Source organism: Muntiacus reevesi, chromosome 17 (genome assembly GCF_963930625.1).
Source record: "Muntiacus reevesi chromosome 17, mMunRee1.1, whole genome shotgun sequence".
NCBI classification, from domain to species: Eukaryota; Metazoa; Chordata; class Mammalia; order Artiodactyla; family Cervidae; genus Muntiacus; species Muntiacus reevesi.
The window spans coordinates 49618489-49631253 of record NC_089265.1 but is presented as its reverse complement, the minus strand read 5'-3'; the positions used below and the strand labels follow the sequence as shown (position 1 = coordinate 49631253).

At 54.2% G+C, this 12765-nt stretch overlaps 1 protein-coding gene across 1 annotated transcript; it reads right to left on the bottom strand.

The window, feature by feature from the left end:
- Window positions 1-6704: 6704 nt before the first annotated feature.
- On the bottom strand, window positions 6705-7982 carry FOXB2 (forkhead box B2). The gene has a single exon (XM_065908448.1). It carries the CDS (start codon window positions 7980-7982, stop codon window positions 6705-6707), a length of 1278 nt encoding a protein of 425 aa, XP_065764520.1.
- Between the last annotated feature and the right edge of the window lie 4783 nt (window positions 7983-12765).

Here is a 12765-nt window from a genome sequence, read left to right as displayed (position 1 = left end):
CAGGAGAATGGCAAGGTGTGTGAGGTTCATTTGTCTTTCCCACTCTTTGCTTTTAAAGTATATTTCCTCAGCTAGTTCTTCTCTCCTCCCCCTACATTTTACTACATTTAAAAATAATAATTCATAGTTCGTTGAAATGCCAGTTATATTGGCTGGATAGATTTGAGTAATCCTCTCCTTGGTTATAATAGTAAATGTGATTGCTATATGTAGACAACCTAAAAAGAGTCTCAAACATATGGGAAACAGGAAAAGAAAATGACTCTGGATTTCACCAATCTAAAGGTACCACTGTTAATAATTGGTGTAGTCTCTTTGAGTATATGTTCAGTGATGTTAGAGGGTTGAGATTATTCCCTCAATAGGATTTCATAAGCACTTTCTGTATGAGTAATTTGTATTACTCATACAAATAACAAAGTGTTATTTGTAATGGCTGCATGATATTCCACAGTATGCAAATAGTATCATTTATTTATTTATTTGGGGGCACTGGGATGACCCTGAGGGATGGGATGGGGAGGGAGGTGGGAGGGGGGTTCAGGATGGGGAACACATGTACACCCATGGCTGATTCATGTCAATGTATGGCAAAAACCACCACAATATTGTAAAGTAATTAGCCTCCAATTAAAATAAATAAATTAAAAATAAATAAAACTTTTCAGAAAACAAAGTATCATTTATTTAAACATCTCTCTCTGGGGATTTATGTTAATCCCTATAAAGTAAATTGTGGCAAAGTTAATGTCACAAAATCCTCACCTAGGTTGAATTCTTCAGCAGACTAAAGCCTCATCTTCTTCAATAAATGGAGCTGCTTGTTTGTTATGCAATGCTCTGTCCTCTCTAGTTAAGAAAAATGCTAAGAGAAGAGGAATATTGTTTTTAATGCAAAATGACATCAGTCAAGTGGTTATAGAGTCACATACATTGAAAGAATCGATCTACAGCTTTCTGAGAGAAAACCAAAGCAGTACTATGTTAAAAATCGTTAATAAAATTTTTGCTTGCTTTGTCAGTACTAGATGCACACACTGTCTCTCACGTTCCCCTTCCTTCCTTCCTTCTTTCCTTCCCTTCTTCTCTCCATCTTTCCTCCTTCCCTCTGTCCCACTGTCTTCCCTCCCCTTTTCATTTGTACACTTCAGTGTTGTAAATCCTTTCTAGAATGAATCTAGTTCAGCTGTGCCTGGACTGCAGCTCTCCAGCTCCTTACTGAGCATCTATCCTCAGTAATAGTAAAATCACCCTGTCTGTGAAGGTGCTGACAGGACTGGAAGTGGCTCAGATGAGAAAGCTTATTCCAAAGCATTTTAAAAATGATGCTGCCATAATGAGATTTGTGACTCACAAGCAAAGCCTGGGTGTCTTGTGCACATAAAAGACCTGTTCCTCGTGTCAGGAAAGAACTGTTTGGCCCAAACTAAACGTAACCAAAATATCTTCCTAGCAATACTCTTTTAAAAGTATTTGCATGAGTCACTAAGTTAGCTTCTTGAATTTTTTGATAATTTTATAAAATCCTTTTTTAATATGGCATTCTCAGCATGGCTCTTCCGTCTAAAGAAATGTTACTATAATAATACGACTACAGTTCTCAGAGGCTTTATTTTCTGCTTAATGATATGTGTGCATATCATGTGACTGCTTGTAGACCATACGAATATATTATGGCTTAAAACTCAGAATTTAAATTTCATGGGCCATGCTAAAATTCAATAAAACTACATTTGAATGCAAGGGAGAAAGAGCAACATGTGGCTTGAATTTTCCTTAAAATACACAGAGGATAGTTAAAGGGGAAAGTGCTTGGGACAGAGTACATCTGGAGTTTTGCCAAACTCATACATTTAAACAATGGCTTAAGACTGAATTCAAACCCAAGCAAATCTCTTCAATCTCCCCCAAAGAGTACAAGGTAGTATTTCAGCTTTGAAAGATAAAGTTAATGAAAATACTTTCAATGAACAAAATGAAAATGTTGGACTTGAAGAAACAGTTTTGCCCTTTGGAATTTAAGAACTTCCTACCTTCACTTGGATTCCTGTTCTGCATTTTCACCCACAAAGAGGTTATCATTGACTTTTTGAAGCCATTTCTTTAGTTTTCCATCTTTAATGCTGATTCTACCCTGACCCACACGCCATGTAGAATCATATACACACAGTCCGATGAACACTAATACTACTTCAAACCCTTGAATAACATCCAAACCTAAACATGACCCCAAACTACCCTTTCTGCCTATCTCATAGTCAGGTACAATGGGTGAGAATTCTTATCAATGGAGAAGTCAAATCCCGGCACAATTTACTGGGATCTCTGTATAATTTCTGCATCTGAGAAGCAGCAGTTTTGTCAGATGAATGGAATTTAAAGGCAACCAGTGGCTTTGGTGGGCAAGGTTTCTTCTCCTAAGGCATCACTTCTATCCTTTTCTGCAGTCTTGCTGTACTATTGCCAAGCAGGCAAATGTCACCTTTGAGTCCCAGCAGAACATGCGTTGATCTGCTTTCCAAACCTCCCAAATGCAAAGATGCTTGGAGTTCAGCAGTGCCACTTCCAGCTAACTGGCTTTGATTTCAGTGGATACAACCAGCCCTCCTCCCTGGCTGGACTAATGCCAGTCTACTTAAGGAGATAATTGACCACAAACCAGCCTGACTGACAGGCTTTCTAAGTGCCAGATGACAAATGTGCTAGTTCTGGCCTTTGCAGGAGGGCTTGTTCTCTTAGGGACCACAGCTAACATAGCTTTGTCCTCCCTCAGCCCTGAACTCTCTTCTCAGCTCCCCAAGGAAATGTTATCAAATAGATCATTCCAAGTTGTTTTCCTTCTATTTTGATTTTAAGGGCAGCTACAATAAAATCTTTCTCCCTCCTCTTTGCTTCTCCCCAAGTTTCTTAATTTTCTGTGTAGTATACAGGCTAAGCCACAACAATGTTTTCTATCATCCTGGAAACAAGGAGCAGAATTTCAGGTTCTCTCCACTAGTACTTGGTAAACCAAGAGTGATTTTATTTATCTTGTGAACTGAGATGGTCATACATTTGTAAGTGTCTCTATTTCTATTTTTTTTTTAAGTGTCTCTATTTCTATCTCACTGATGTCCAGAAATTACTTTCTCTCTATTTCAACATGTAACTAGAGGGAGAACCACATGAGAGATCATAATGAGATCACAACTCAGTTGAGAGTTACAGTTAGATTTCAGATCCCACCCTAGTTAAGAGGGGGATCCTCAGGATTGTCAGTATGAGGGTTTAATTGGGACCTCCCCCCCATGGGATCAGAGCTTTGACAGAAGCTCCCCCCCACTTTGTTTATTTATATGAACTCCTTTGTTCTCCAACATCAATGCCATGTATAGCTTCTGTTGGGTACCAGGTTCTCCTCTTGATGAAAACTTGAGTAGAATCATCTCTCAGCTCACTTTACCTTTCCTTCTCCTTTCTCTCTCTCTCCTTATAGTAAAAACTAGGCACAACAACCACGCTTTCCCCACAGAGGGAGGAGGGGTTCTGGGAACTTGGGGGTGTGAGACTGAGTTGCTAAGAGTGTACTGGGAAATGCAGAGGGTCAATTACTCATCCTTCTCTGCCGAGTTGGCCCAGAGGCTCCTTGCTTCTCAGGACAGACTATCACTTCAGCTAGCCCCCTGGGTGCCGGAGGTCATTTTGGACTGTGCCCCTCTACAGGAAGTGGGAAAATGGGCACTGATAAAAAAAAAAAAAAAAAGCCTACTAACACTTTGGGGCAGGTGGAGAAGGAAGAAGAGATGTTCTTTAGAAGAAATCACTGGGATCCAGTGAGTGCCATTCTTTGGCCTGATGACTTGCCACCCCTACACTAGGGGTCCCAGCCTGGAGCTTCAGGGCACAGCTCACCCAGAGGTGGACCAAGCAGTCAGGCTCCCGTCTCCCCAAGTCTATGCTGCCCAGCCAGTGGCTTCCTTTTTCTGTCTTTCAACACTCTCAGATTATTGTAAAGGAAAACCCGGCAGGAATCTTTGCAGTCTCAAGCTTAAAGTTGGGATACACTATAGTTGCTTGGGCCCCCAAGGAGGCAGAGATCTCCACTGAGACTTGGCCCAAAACTTAGCTGAATGAGTGCAATAAAGTGAAAGTGAAGTCGCTCAGTCGTGTCCGACTCTTTGCGACCCCATGGACTGTAGCCTAGCACGCTCCTCTGTCCATGGGATTTTCCAGGCAAGAGTACTGGAGTGGGTTGCCATTTCCTTCTCCAGGGGATCTTCCCAACGCAGGGATTGAACCTGGATCTCCCGCATTTTAAGTAGACGCTTTACCGTCCGAGTCACCAATGGGACTTGCAAATAAGGGATGTTATGGAAGTTTTTATTTTTAAGAAGCAATGCAAATTCCCTTAGTGTCATTACTGTGAGCAGGTCATTTTGTTGGCAGTTTATTTTCTTCTGATGAAAAGGTGGGCATCTGTTGGGCTGGTTCTAGATGGAGCCCTGTTCGCGGCGCCCCACCACTTCCCCGCGCAGCTCCGCCGGGGTTGCAGCCCTCAGGGTCTCTCCAGCGAGCACGGGCTGCGGTCGGCTGCGGGGTCCCCAGGCGCTCCCAGGACCCAGGCTGCGGAGGATGCGCAACAGGTCCCCTAGGCCGCCGAGGCTGGGCGCGCGCTTCTCGGGAGTGTGGCCCGCGGCGGCAGCGGCGGCGTCCGGGCGCCCTCCTCCCCGCCGCGAGCCCGCCCCGCAGACTTAGTGGGGCGCCGCGGCACCCATCCAGTGACACCGGGACCCGGCCGGGCCCACTCTCAAAAGAGGGTCAGAGAAACCCTCAGAAAAGGGAAAGGTATTGGTGATGATGTGTTGCTAATAACCCTCACGTAGGAACAGAAGTTCCTTGCTGCGGGTTTTCCCCCCTAATCCGGCCTCTCCCACTCGGGTGGATTAGAGCTTGGTTAGGGAAGCAGCGGAAGAATGGGTGGTAGAGATGCAGTTACTGCGCCAGCTGATAAAAGCAGCCACGGAGGAGGAAGCCTGTGCAGGCGCGGCTCCTCCTGCGAACTCACCCTCCTGATGCTCACAAGTTTGAAATGAAAAGGGAAGAGGAGGACGTGCCACGTCCCGACGTTCCCCCAGTGGGCACTCACACCGCGGCCTCTTGAGAAGCGAAACACCTCCACACCGGCACATCCAGAGAGAAGCTTTAATGGCGAACACCGCGTACAACACAGACAGACATGAACTTGGCACAAAGTCACACCCCGAACGCGGCGCGGACACAAGCCAGAGGCGACCCGGGGCACGGGCCAGCGGCCTCCTCCCTACCCGCCCGCGTTCGTTCCCGAACGTTTGTCGCAGGTGAAGTGCTGTTCCGGGGCTCAAAACCGAGGACGAGCAACCGCGGCAAGGCAAGTGTCTTTTCGGTTCACGGACTGAAACTGAAGACTTCGCCTGAAAGACGAACGCGCCCCAACAGCACACGGAATACCAAATCGACGGCCATCCTCACACGTCTGTCCCAGGGAGGCTGGAGGGCAACGGCCACGAAACGCTCCTGGAAACGTTCAGAGCAATCTTGTCGGGGGGACACGGCAGGTTTTTCTTGCCTTCTAGAGTTACGGGAACAAAATCCCGCGATGCAAGTAATTAAATTAAAAAAAAAAATCCCAAATGGAACGGATCATGGGAATTCACATTATCTGGGGGCTCCTCAATGGTCTCATCCGATTGATTAACAAACAAATCGCAGGTAGAAAGTCTCCTTTAATGTCTCTCTTTGGTTTTGTGTCCCGAACTTACTTTTGGAATCAGAGGCTTTGTGCTTTAAGCTGCGGCCATTCTCTTTTGTGCAAACTAATTGCTTTAGCCGTTCCTTCTGTTCTTCTCGACCCTCGGGTCAGAGCCAAGAAACTCAACTGTTTCCCAAGATCCATCGTGAGGTTCCCACCATCCGCCCCCACCCCCCGCGCCCCAGGGCTTTATTCATGCTTCTATGTCCTCCTCCATTTCACTGACCAGGAAAATAACAGTATCAAATGCTCCCTCGTTCCCTTCTTAAATAAAACGAGATCTCCTTAGTGACTAGCAGTTTTGTCTAGAATATTCACGAGGGGCGGCTGTCTGGGGTTGAGACCCGCCGGGAGAAACGCGGTGGCTGAAGTCCGCCTCAGCCTCGCTCTCTGCTGGATTTCTCTCAGGGAGGTTTAGCTCTGCTGGCTTCAGCTCCCGGGAATAAGAATCGAAATCCATCTCCAGGATGTCAGCGAATGAGGCTTAAACTCTCTTGTTCCCTTCCCGCATAACTTATGGATTTATAATATTAATTACAATAGAAACTCTTACCTGAAAACTGGTTTTCATTGATCTGTACAATATAGTATAAACACAGACACAGTTGTTATATTTATTCAGACCACTGGAGAATCCACTTTCGGGTTGGTTTGTCTGTTTAAATACCTTCCTTTCCCCGCAAAGACTGGCGCTCGCCAGCTGTGCCCGACCTGGGCAGCGCGCCCTCCCCCTCCCCGGCGGGCGGTCCCGAGCCCGGCGTTTGTCCACGAGAACCCGCTGGGTGCCCTAAGAGTGCACGAGAACCCGCTGGGTGCCCTAAGAGTGCACGAGAACCCGCTGGGTGCCCTAAGAGTGCACGAGAACCCGCTGGGTGCCCTAAGAGTGCACGAGAACCCGCTGGGTGCCCTAAGAGTGCACGAGAACCCGCTGGGTGCCCTAAGAGTGCACCAGCACGGAGTGCAGAGAGCCGCCTTTGGTCTCGGCCGCGCCGGGGGCGGCGGGCTCCATCAGGGGGGCGGCGGGCGAGGCGGCGGCCGCCGGGCACACGGTGGACTGCGCCGGCGGCTGCTGCGTGGCCCCGGGGACAGCGAGCGTCGGCGGCAGCGCGGCCACTGGAGGCAGCGCGGGAGTCGGCTTGATGGGCACGGGCACCGCGGGGAGGCTCTGGCTTGCCGAGTGGCACAAGGCCTTGACCGGCACCCCGAAGGCGCCGTACTCCGGGCCCACGGGGACCCCCGCGGCGGCAGCGGCGGCGGCAGCCGCGGCCACCGAGTCCATGACGCCGACGTGCGGCCACACGGAGCTGACCACGTTGCCCAGCTGGCCCGGCACGGGGTAGCCCAGGTGGTGCATGACGGACGCCAGGGGCAGCCCGCCCGCCTGCAGCACGCCCTTGTAGTCCCGGCCTATGATGTTTTCGATGGCAAACGGGTGCTTGAAGCCCGACGTGGACGCGGCGGCAGCGGCGGCGGCGGCGGCGGCCGAGCCCAGCCCGTAGGGCGGGAACTGGGACAGGCGCCCCACGCTGCCCACGGCCGCTGCCGCCGCCGCCGCTGCCGCCGCCGCCACGGCCGCCGCCTCCTGCATCTTGCCGGGGTGAGACTGCTGCGGAGGCTGCGGCGGCGGCGGCGGCTGCTGCGGGGGCTGCGAAGCGAGGGGCGGCGGCGGCTGCGGAGCTGGAGGCGGCTGCTGGTGGAAATAGTGCACCATGTGCGGAGGCGGCGGCGGCGGCGGGTGATGGTGGTGATGGTGGTGGTGCGCCGCGGCGTGGTGGTGATGGTGTGGGTGATGCGCGTGGTGGGGGTGCACGTGCCCTCCGGGCCCAGCGCCCGGCGCGCCCTTGGTGCTTCCAGCCTGCAGGTGAGGGTGGTCCGCGCGCAGCACCTTGAAGCGCTTGCGGCGCCGCAGAAAGCTGCCGTTCTCGAACATGTCGCCGCAGTCGGGATGCAGTGCCCAGAAGCTGCCCTTGCCGGGCTGGTCGGGCCGCCGCGGGATCTTGATGAAGCAGTCGTTGAAGGAGAGGTTGTGGCGCAGGCTGTTCTGCCAGCGCTGCGTGTGCTCGCGGTAGTAGGGGAAGCGTTCCATGATGAACTTATAGATGTCGCTCAGCGGCAGCATCTTTTCCGCTGAGTGTTGGATGGCCATCGCGGTCAGCGAGATGTAAGAGTAGGGAGGCTTTTGGTCGCTGTACGAACTTTTCCCCGGCCGCGGCATCGCCCCCGGCGCCTCCACCGCCCTCTGGCCCACACTGGACCGCAGCGTCGCTCCGCACCCCACTCCGGGGGCCTGGCTGTCTTCACTAACCCGCACTCCGCCTTCCCAGGCCCGCCACCCCGCCCTCTTTCCCCCCCAGACCCGCTCGCCGTTTCTCTCCCGCCTTCTCCCAGCTGCCTGTGGTCTCCGCGCTTGGCCTCTAGAGCCAATTTAGTAATCCGACGCTCGCAACTTCTGGCCTCGACGGCTGCGAACCCGCGCGCACAGTCGCAAGCGGAGCGCGCCAGCTTCACCACCACCCTTCCGGCGTCTTCCCGCGGGTGGCCAGAGGTTAAGCGTGGGAGCTGGCGGAGGAGGAGTCGGCAGGGGCCATGTTTCCTTCTGGCTTCGTCTCGTCTCTCGGTCCGAGGGAAGCGCAGGCCCAAAGAGCTGGAAGGACTGGGCAGTCAAGACTCTGGCCCTTTAAATCCGAGTTGGCGCTCGTTGTGCAGGAGGCCGGGGGCGGCGGGACTGAACAGCGCGCTGCACGCTGCCCGTCGACCCGTCCCTTAATCCGCTGTGAGTTCTTGTGCTCCTGGAGAGAGGCGAGGTAAGGAGAAGGGAGCTCGACTCTGGCAGCCCGCGTCTCCCTTCTCTCCGGCAGCTAGCAGCGGATCCGGGGGGTAGAGCTGTAGGCGGTCGCCTTGCGGCGGGCTTGGTGGGGTGGGGGGAAAGTTTTTAGGTTTCTGCAACCGCGGCGCGCGCTTGCAGACCCTGAGGAGGGGTGGGGGCGCTGGACGCGGGGCGCAGGCGGAGGGGCTTCTGCGAGCGCCAGGAGGGCGCGGGGCTGGCCCGGGCCGCTCAGTTGCAGCCGCTCTCCCGGGCCGGTCTGGAGCTGGAGAGGCGGCGGCGGCGGCTGTGGCAGCGACGCGCTCTCCTGACTGCGTTTTGTAATGGTCCCCGAGACGCCGAGACCCCCGCAGCTCGCGCTTCGAGACTATCACATGACCGAGGCTGAGGGACTCCGCCGCCGCCGCCGCCGCCGAGTCTCTTGCTGAAGAAGGGGCGAGAAGGCGCCGAGCCTCGCCCCCGCCCCCTCCTCCACCTCGGCTCGGGCGCCCCCACCCCCAGCATTTACCACCCGCTCGGCAGCCCCCAGCCGCGGCGGAGTGGGGCGGGGGCGCAGGCTGTTCGCAGGGTGGGGCACGGTGCCCGGTACGGTTCCCACCACTGCACCCCACCCGGGTCGCAACGCACGGTAGAGGGGGACCGGAGACTGCTTTCTCGTTCCTCTCCTGCACCTCCCGCCTGTCCCCGCCCTTTCAGGCTTCCCTCTTCCCACCTACCCGCTCTGGTCTTCTCTCTCTTTACACTGCTTTCCTCCTGGAGTAACCACTCTGGGTCACGTTCACAGCAGCGTGGCCTCGAGACCTCTTCTCTGCACGTTATCTCAAAGGCCGGAGGGTTGGAAGGAAAAGCTATCGCAGAGGCGAGCCAGGGACGTTTTCGCCAAATGTCAATTTCATCACCATTTTATTGCGGGGCAACTGAGTGTCGGCCCCAGTGATAGGCACCTGGTACATGGAGGCCTGGAACAGCTCTGCGTTCCAGAACCTCAGTCTAGTGGGAGAGACTGACAGTGGCTGGGGAATTTGGATAGATACTAAGGGCTTTATGGATGGAGGCCTCACCAAGAGCGCGTGGATGGGACAGCGTTTCTTTGGGTGGTAACATCTGAGCTGGAGCCAGAAGGAGGGCCTGGAAGCTCAGCGGTCTCATCACCTGGGTGTGTCAGAGCGCAGTCTTGCTATTTTCAGCACTTCGAGGGAGAAGGAGATAATTAGAATTAAATAGGAGGTCAAAATGATCAATCCATAGGGCCCTGATATGACCTGTGAGGTTGGATGAGCCATAGCGCTGAGATCCCCATGCTTGATGGGATTCCTGAAGCAGTTTCCTGCTCTACATTCTCTTGCACACCCATGAGCGAATCCCAGCTGACTGGAGAGAACCTGCAGTTATACTCTGGTTTTGGTTGTCTCTGCCAGAGGAAAAGCAGAGTTTGGAGAGTGTATGTGTACATATATACATATATATGTATATGTATATACAGATGCACATACATTCCTTCTGTGTCGTGGCCTCAGTTTATTTGTAAAATGAGATTGTGAAGTTGGAAATTTCACGGGTGCCTTCCAGTTCGGAGATTTGAGGAGAAAGGAGCAGTTAAGGACTGTGGATCATTCTGTATTTAATTTCTTCTATTCCGTGTCTAAATTTGGAGGCAGAAGGCTGTTGGCCCAGACTGTTTCGGAGACTGGCCCTTGCTCTTTCACCTTGACGACACCAGGTCGAGTGTTTTTAGCTTCCGACGTTTGGTGAGCTGCCCAAGAAGAGGAGTAGGAGAAGGGCTGGTCGCCCGTCGGGTTGCAGGAGTGGGTGAGCGGAACAGATTTACAATATTCATCCTCAGGCAGGAGCTGGATTTCTGGCTACTGCTATTTGGCCAGTTTTTTCTAGGTCCGCAGACGTTTTAGAATAGGCGTTAAAAGTCGAGCGTGCCAGAGGGCCTCAGGGGGAAAGAGCAACTTCTTGGTTTGTCCTAAGAAAGGAGACCCTTTCAGAGCAGGATGCTTTCGCTGTCACTTCAAGCAGGGAACGCTCCTTCCGCCAGTGGAGTTTTTGCGGGATTTTTTGTCTGCTGATGAAGTTTAAAAAACCAAGCAGCAGACGGCCTCCTGGCCTCAAGAAGTCACGGATAAATTCCGAGGAGGTCCACAGTTACAGTGACAGCTAGAGCCCGCTGGCGCCCGGTATCCCTTACTCCCTTGACGGATGTGGTGCGAGAACAGCCCTGCCGAGGTCCAAGAGCCGCCGAAGGGCTGCCGGTGGGAGCTCGGCATGCCCTGAGCGCAAAGGCTCTTCCGGCCCTGGCCCCGCACGCCTCGCGGGCAACGGCAAATTTTGTTAAAAGATCTTTTCCGCGCACTCCGGGAAAAGCCGTGCCTCCTGTTTGGAAGCAGCTGGAGGACCTTCTCGTCTGGCAACGGGACTCCGAGGCGTCTGGGGACAGCAAGGGGAGGGGGCCTTGAAGGGTGCTGCGGCCCCGCGGCGGGCGCAGAAAACCTCAGTACTGCAGCTGGAGCCGGACGCTCGCTGGGTGAGCCCGGCCCGGCCCACGGACCTGCCGCCACCACCTCGTGGGGACGCGAGCCGTGGGACCGGCACCCGCCTCGGCGAGCCGGCGGCGTTCAGCTGGCCGAGCGGCTCCGAGCAGCTCGAACCCAAACAGAGCCGCGGAGGTCGAGCGAGAGCCCCAAGCCTCACGCTTGCTCGTCCCGGCTGGACTTGTCAGGAGTAGAAAGTACTTCCCTGCCCCGAAGCCCCAGCCAGCTCCCGCGGTCCGGGCCCGCGTCGCAGCGGAGAGCGCGGCGGAGGAGTATGGTGGGGGACTCCCGGGGGGCGCGGGGCCTGGCAGCCCGGCTCCGGCCGCCGTGGGGGGCGCGCCCGCCCTCTCTCCCCCTCCTTCCCCCGAGGTTGATTTAATTCCGGCAAGTTTTGCAGGCGCTCAGCAGCTCCGGCGGGGGCCGGTACGCGCGCGCTCCAGCTGCCTGCAGACAGACCCCCGTTCAAGAAAAACAGATCAAGTAACCAGCCTGGCACCAAGCAGGCGGTTTCAAGTTTCCGCGTGTAATGCTTTATTTTTTAAAACAACCACTACGCTATACAAATATTGGCTGGCGCTGAGGACGCTGGCAGGCAAATCATCGCCCCGGGCTTAGTGTAATTATCTCAGGCGTATTTGGTTTACCCCTCAGGCAATTGTTGGCGACGCTCGGCTAGAAAGAGGGGTTCCTTGCAAGTTTTTATTGTGTTTAATTGGCTCTATAGAGGGGAGTAAAAATTTGCCAGAAAACGATGTGGAACTTTAGAAGCGGCTATTTATTCATTCTTTCTCCTTTATGCCCCCTCCCCCAGCTCCGCGGAAGGTCCCACGCACCCCTCAGCCTGGGTCTAGGCCAGACGATCCCGAAGCTTCCGTGGACAGCTGTGCCCAGGAGTGCAGGTGACCCATGGGGCTAGAACGATGTGCAGGACTAGGAAAAAGGTAAAAGTTCATGCGCTCATCTCGATTTTCATAGGTTCTTTGTTTACCCACTGACCTTTGACGTGCGGATGGCTGCCTGAGTTAGCGACATTTGGGATTCTTCCAGGCACGTTCACTGTCACCCCATCCGGCCTCTCGCCCGGCCCCCAGCTGACTCCAGCGCCCATTCATTTCCCAACCCCTAGCCCTATCACGGGCTTGAGGCGGGTGGGAGAAGGCCGGCTCCGGATCCCGCGCACGTGATTTCCAGTCCTAACCCTGGCACCACCTGCTGGTTGACCCTGCTAGCGTAGTTTGCTCGCTCCGGACTTTCCTCGCCCCCACTCCCGGAAATAAGCAGGAGTCACAACCGAGCTTTCAAAGGCCCCGCGCGCTCACGAGCTGAGTTTTGAGGTGGTGCTCCGGATCCGCGACGTGGGTGTGTAGGAGGCCTGGGCACACCCGCGCGGGGACCCCGGCATCGGAGCAGCCCGGGACCCTGTGGGGCAGCGGCATCGTCCTTCGCTCGCGTGGTCCCGGGAAGGCTAGAGCCTGGCCGCCCGACCCGGACATTTCCGACCCAGCCAGCCGGGGCCTTAGCCCAGCAGGCGCTGGGGGCACAGGTGTTCGCTCCACCACTACTTGGACTTGTGCATGGAGGCTTGATTTGCCTTTATGGAATTTCTCCGACTCCCCGTGGAAGGACGGAAGGCAGAA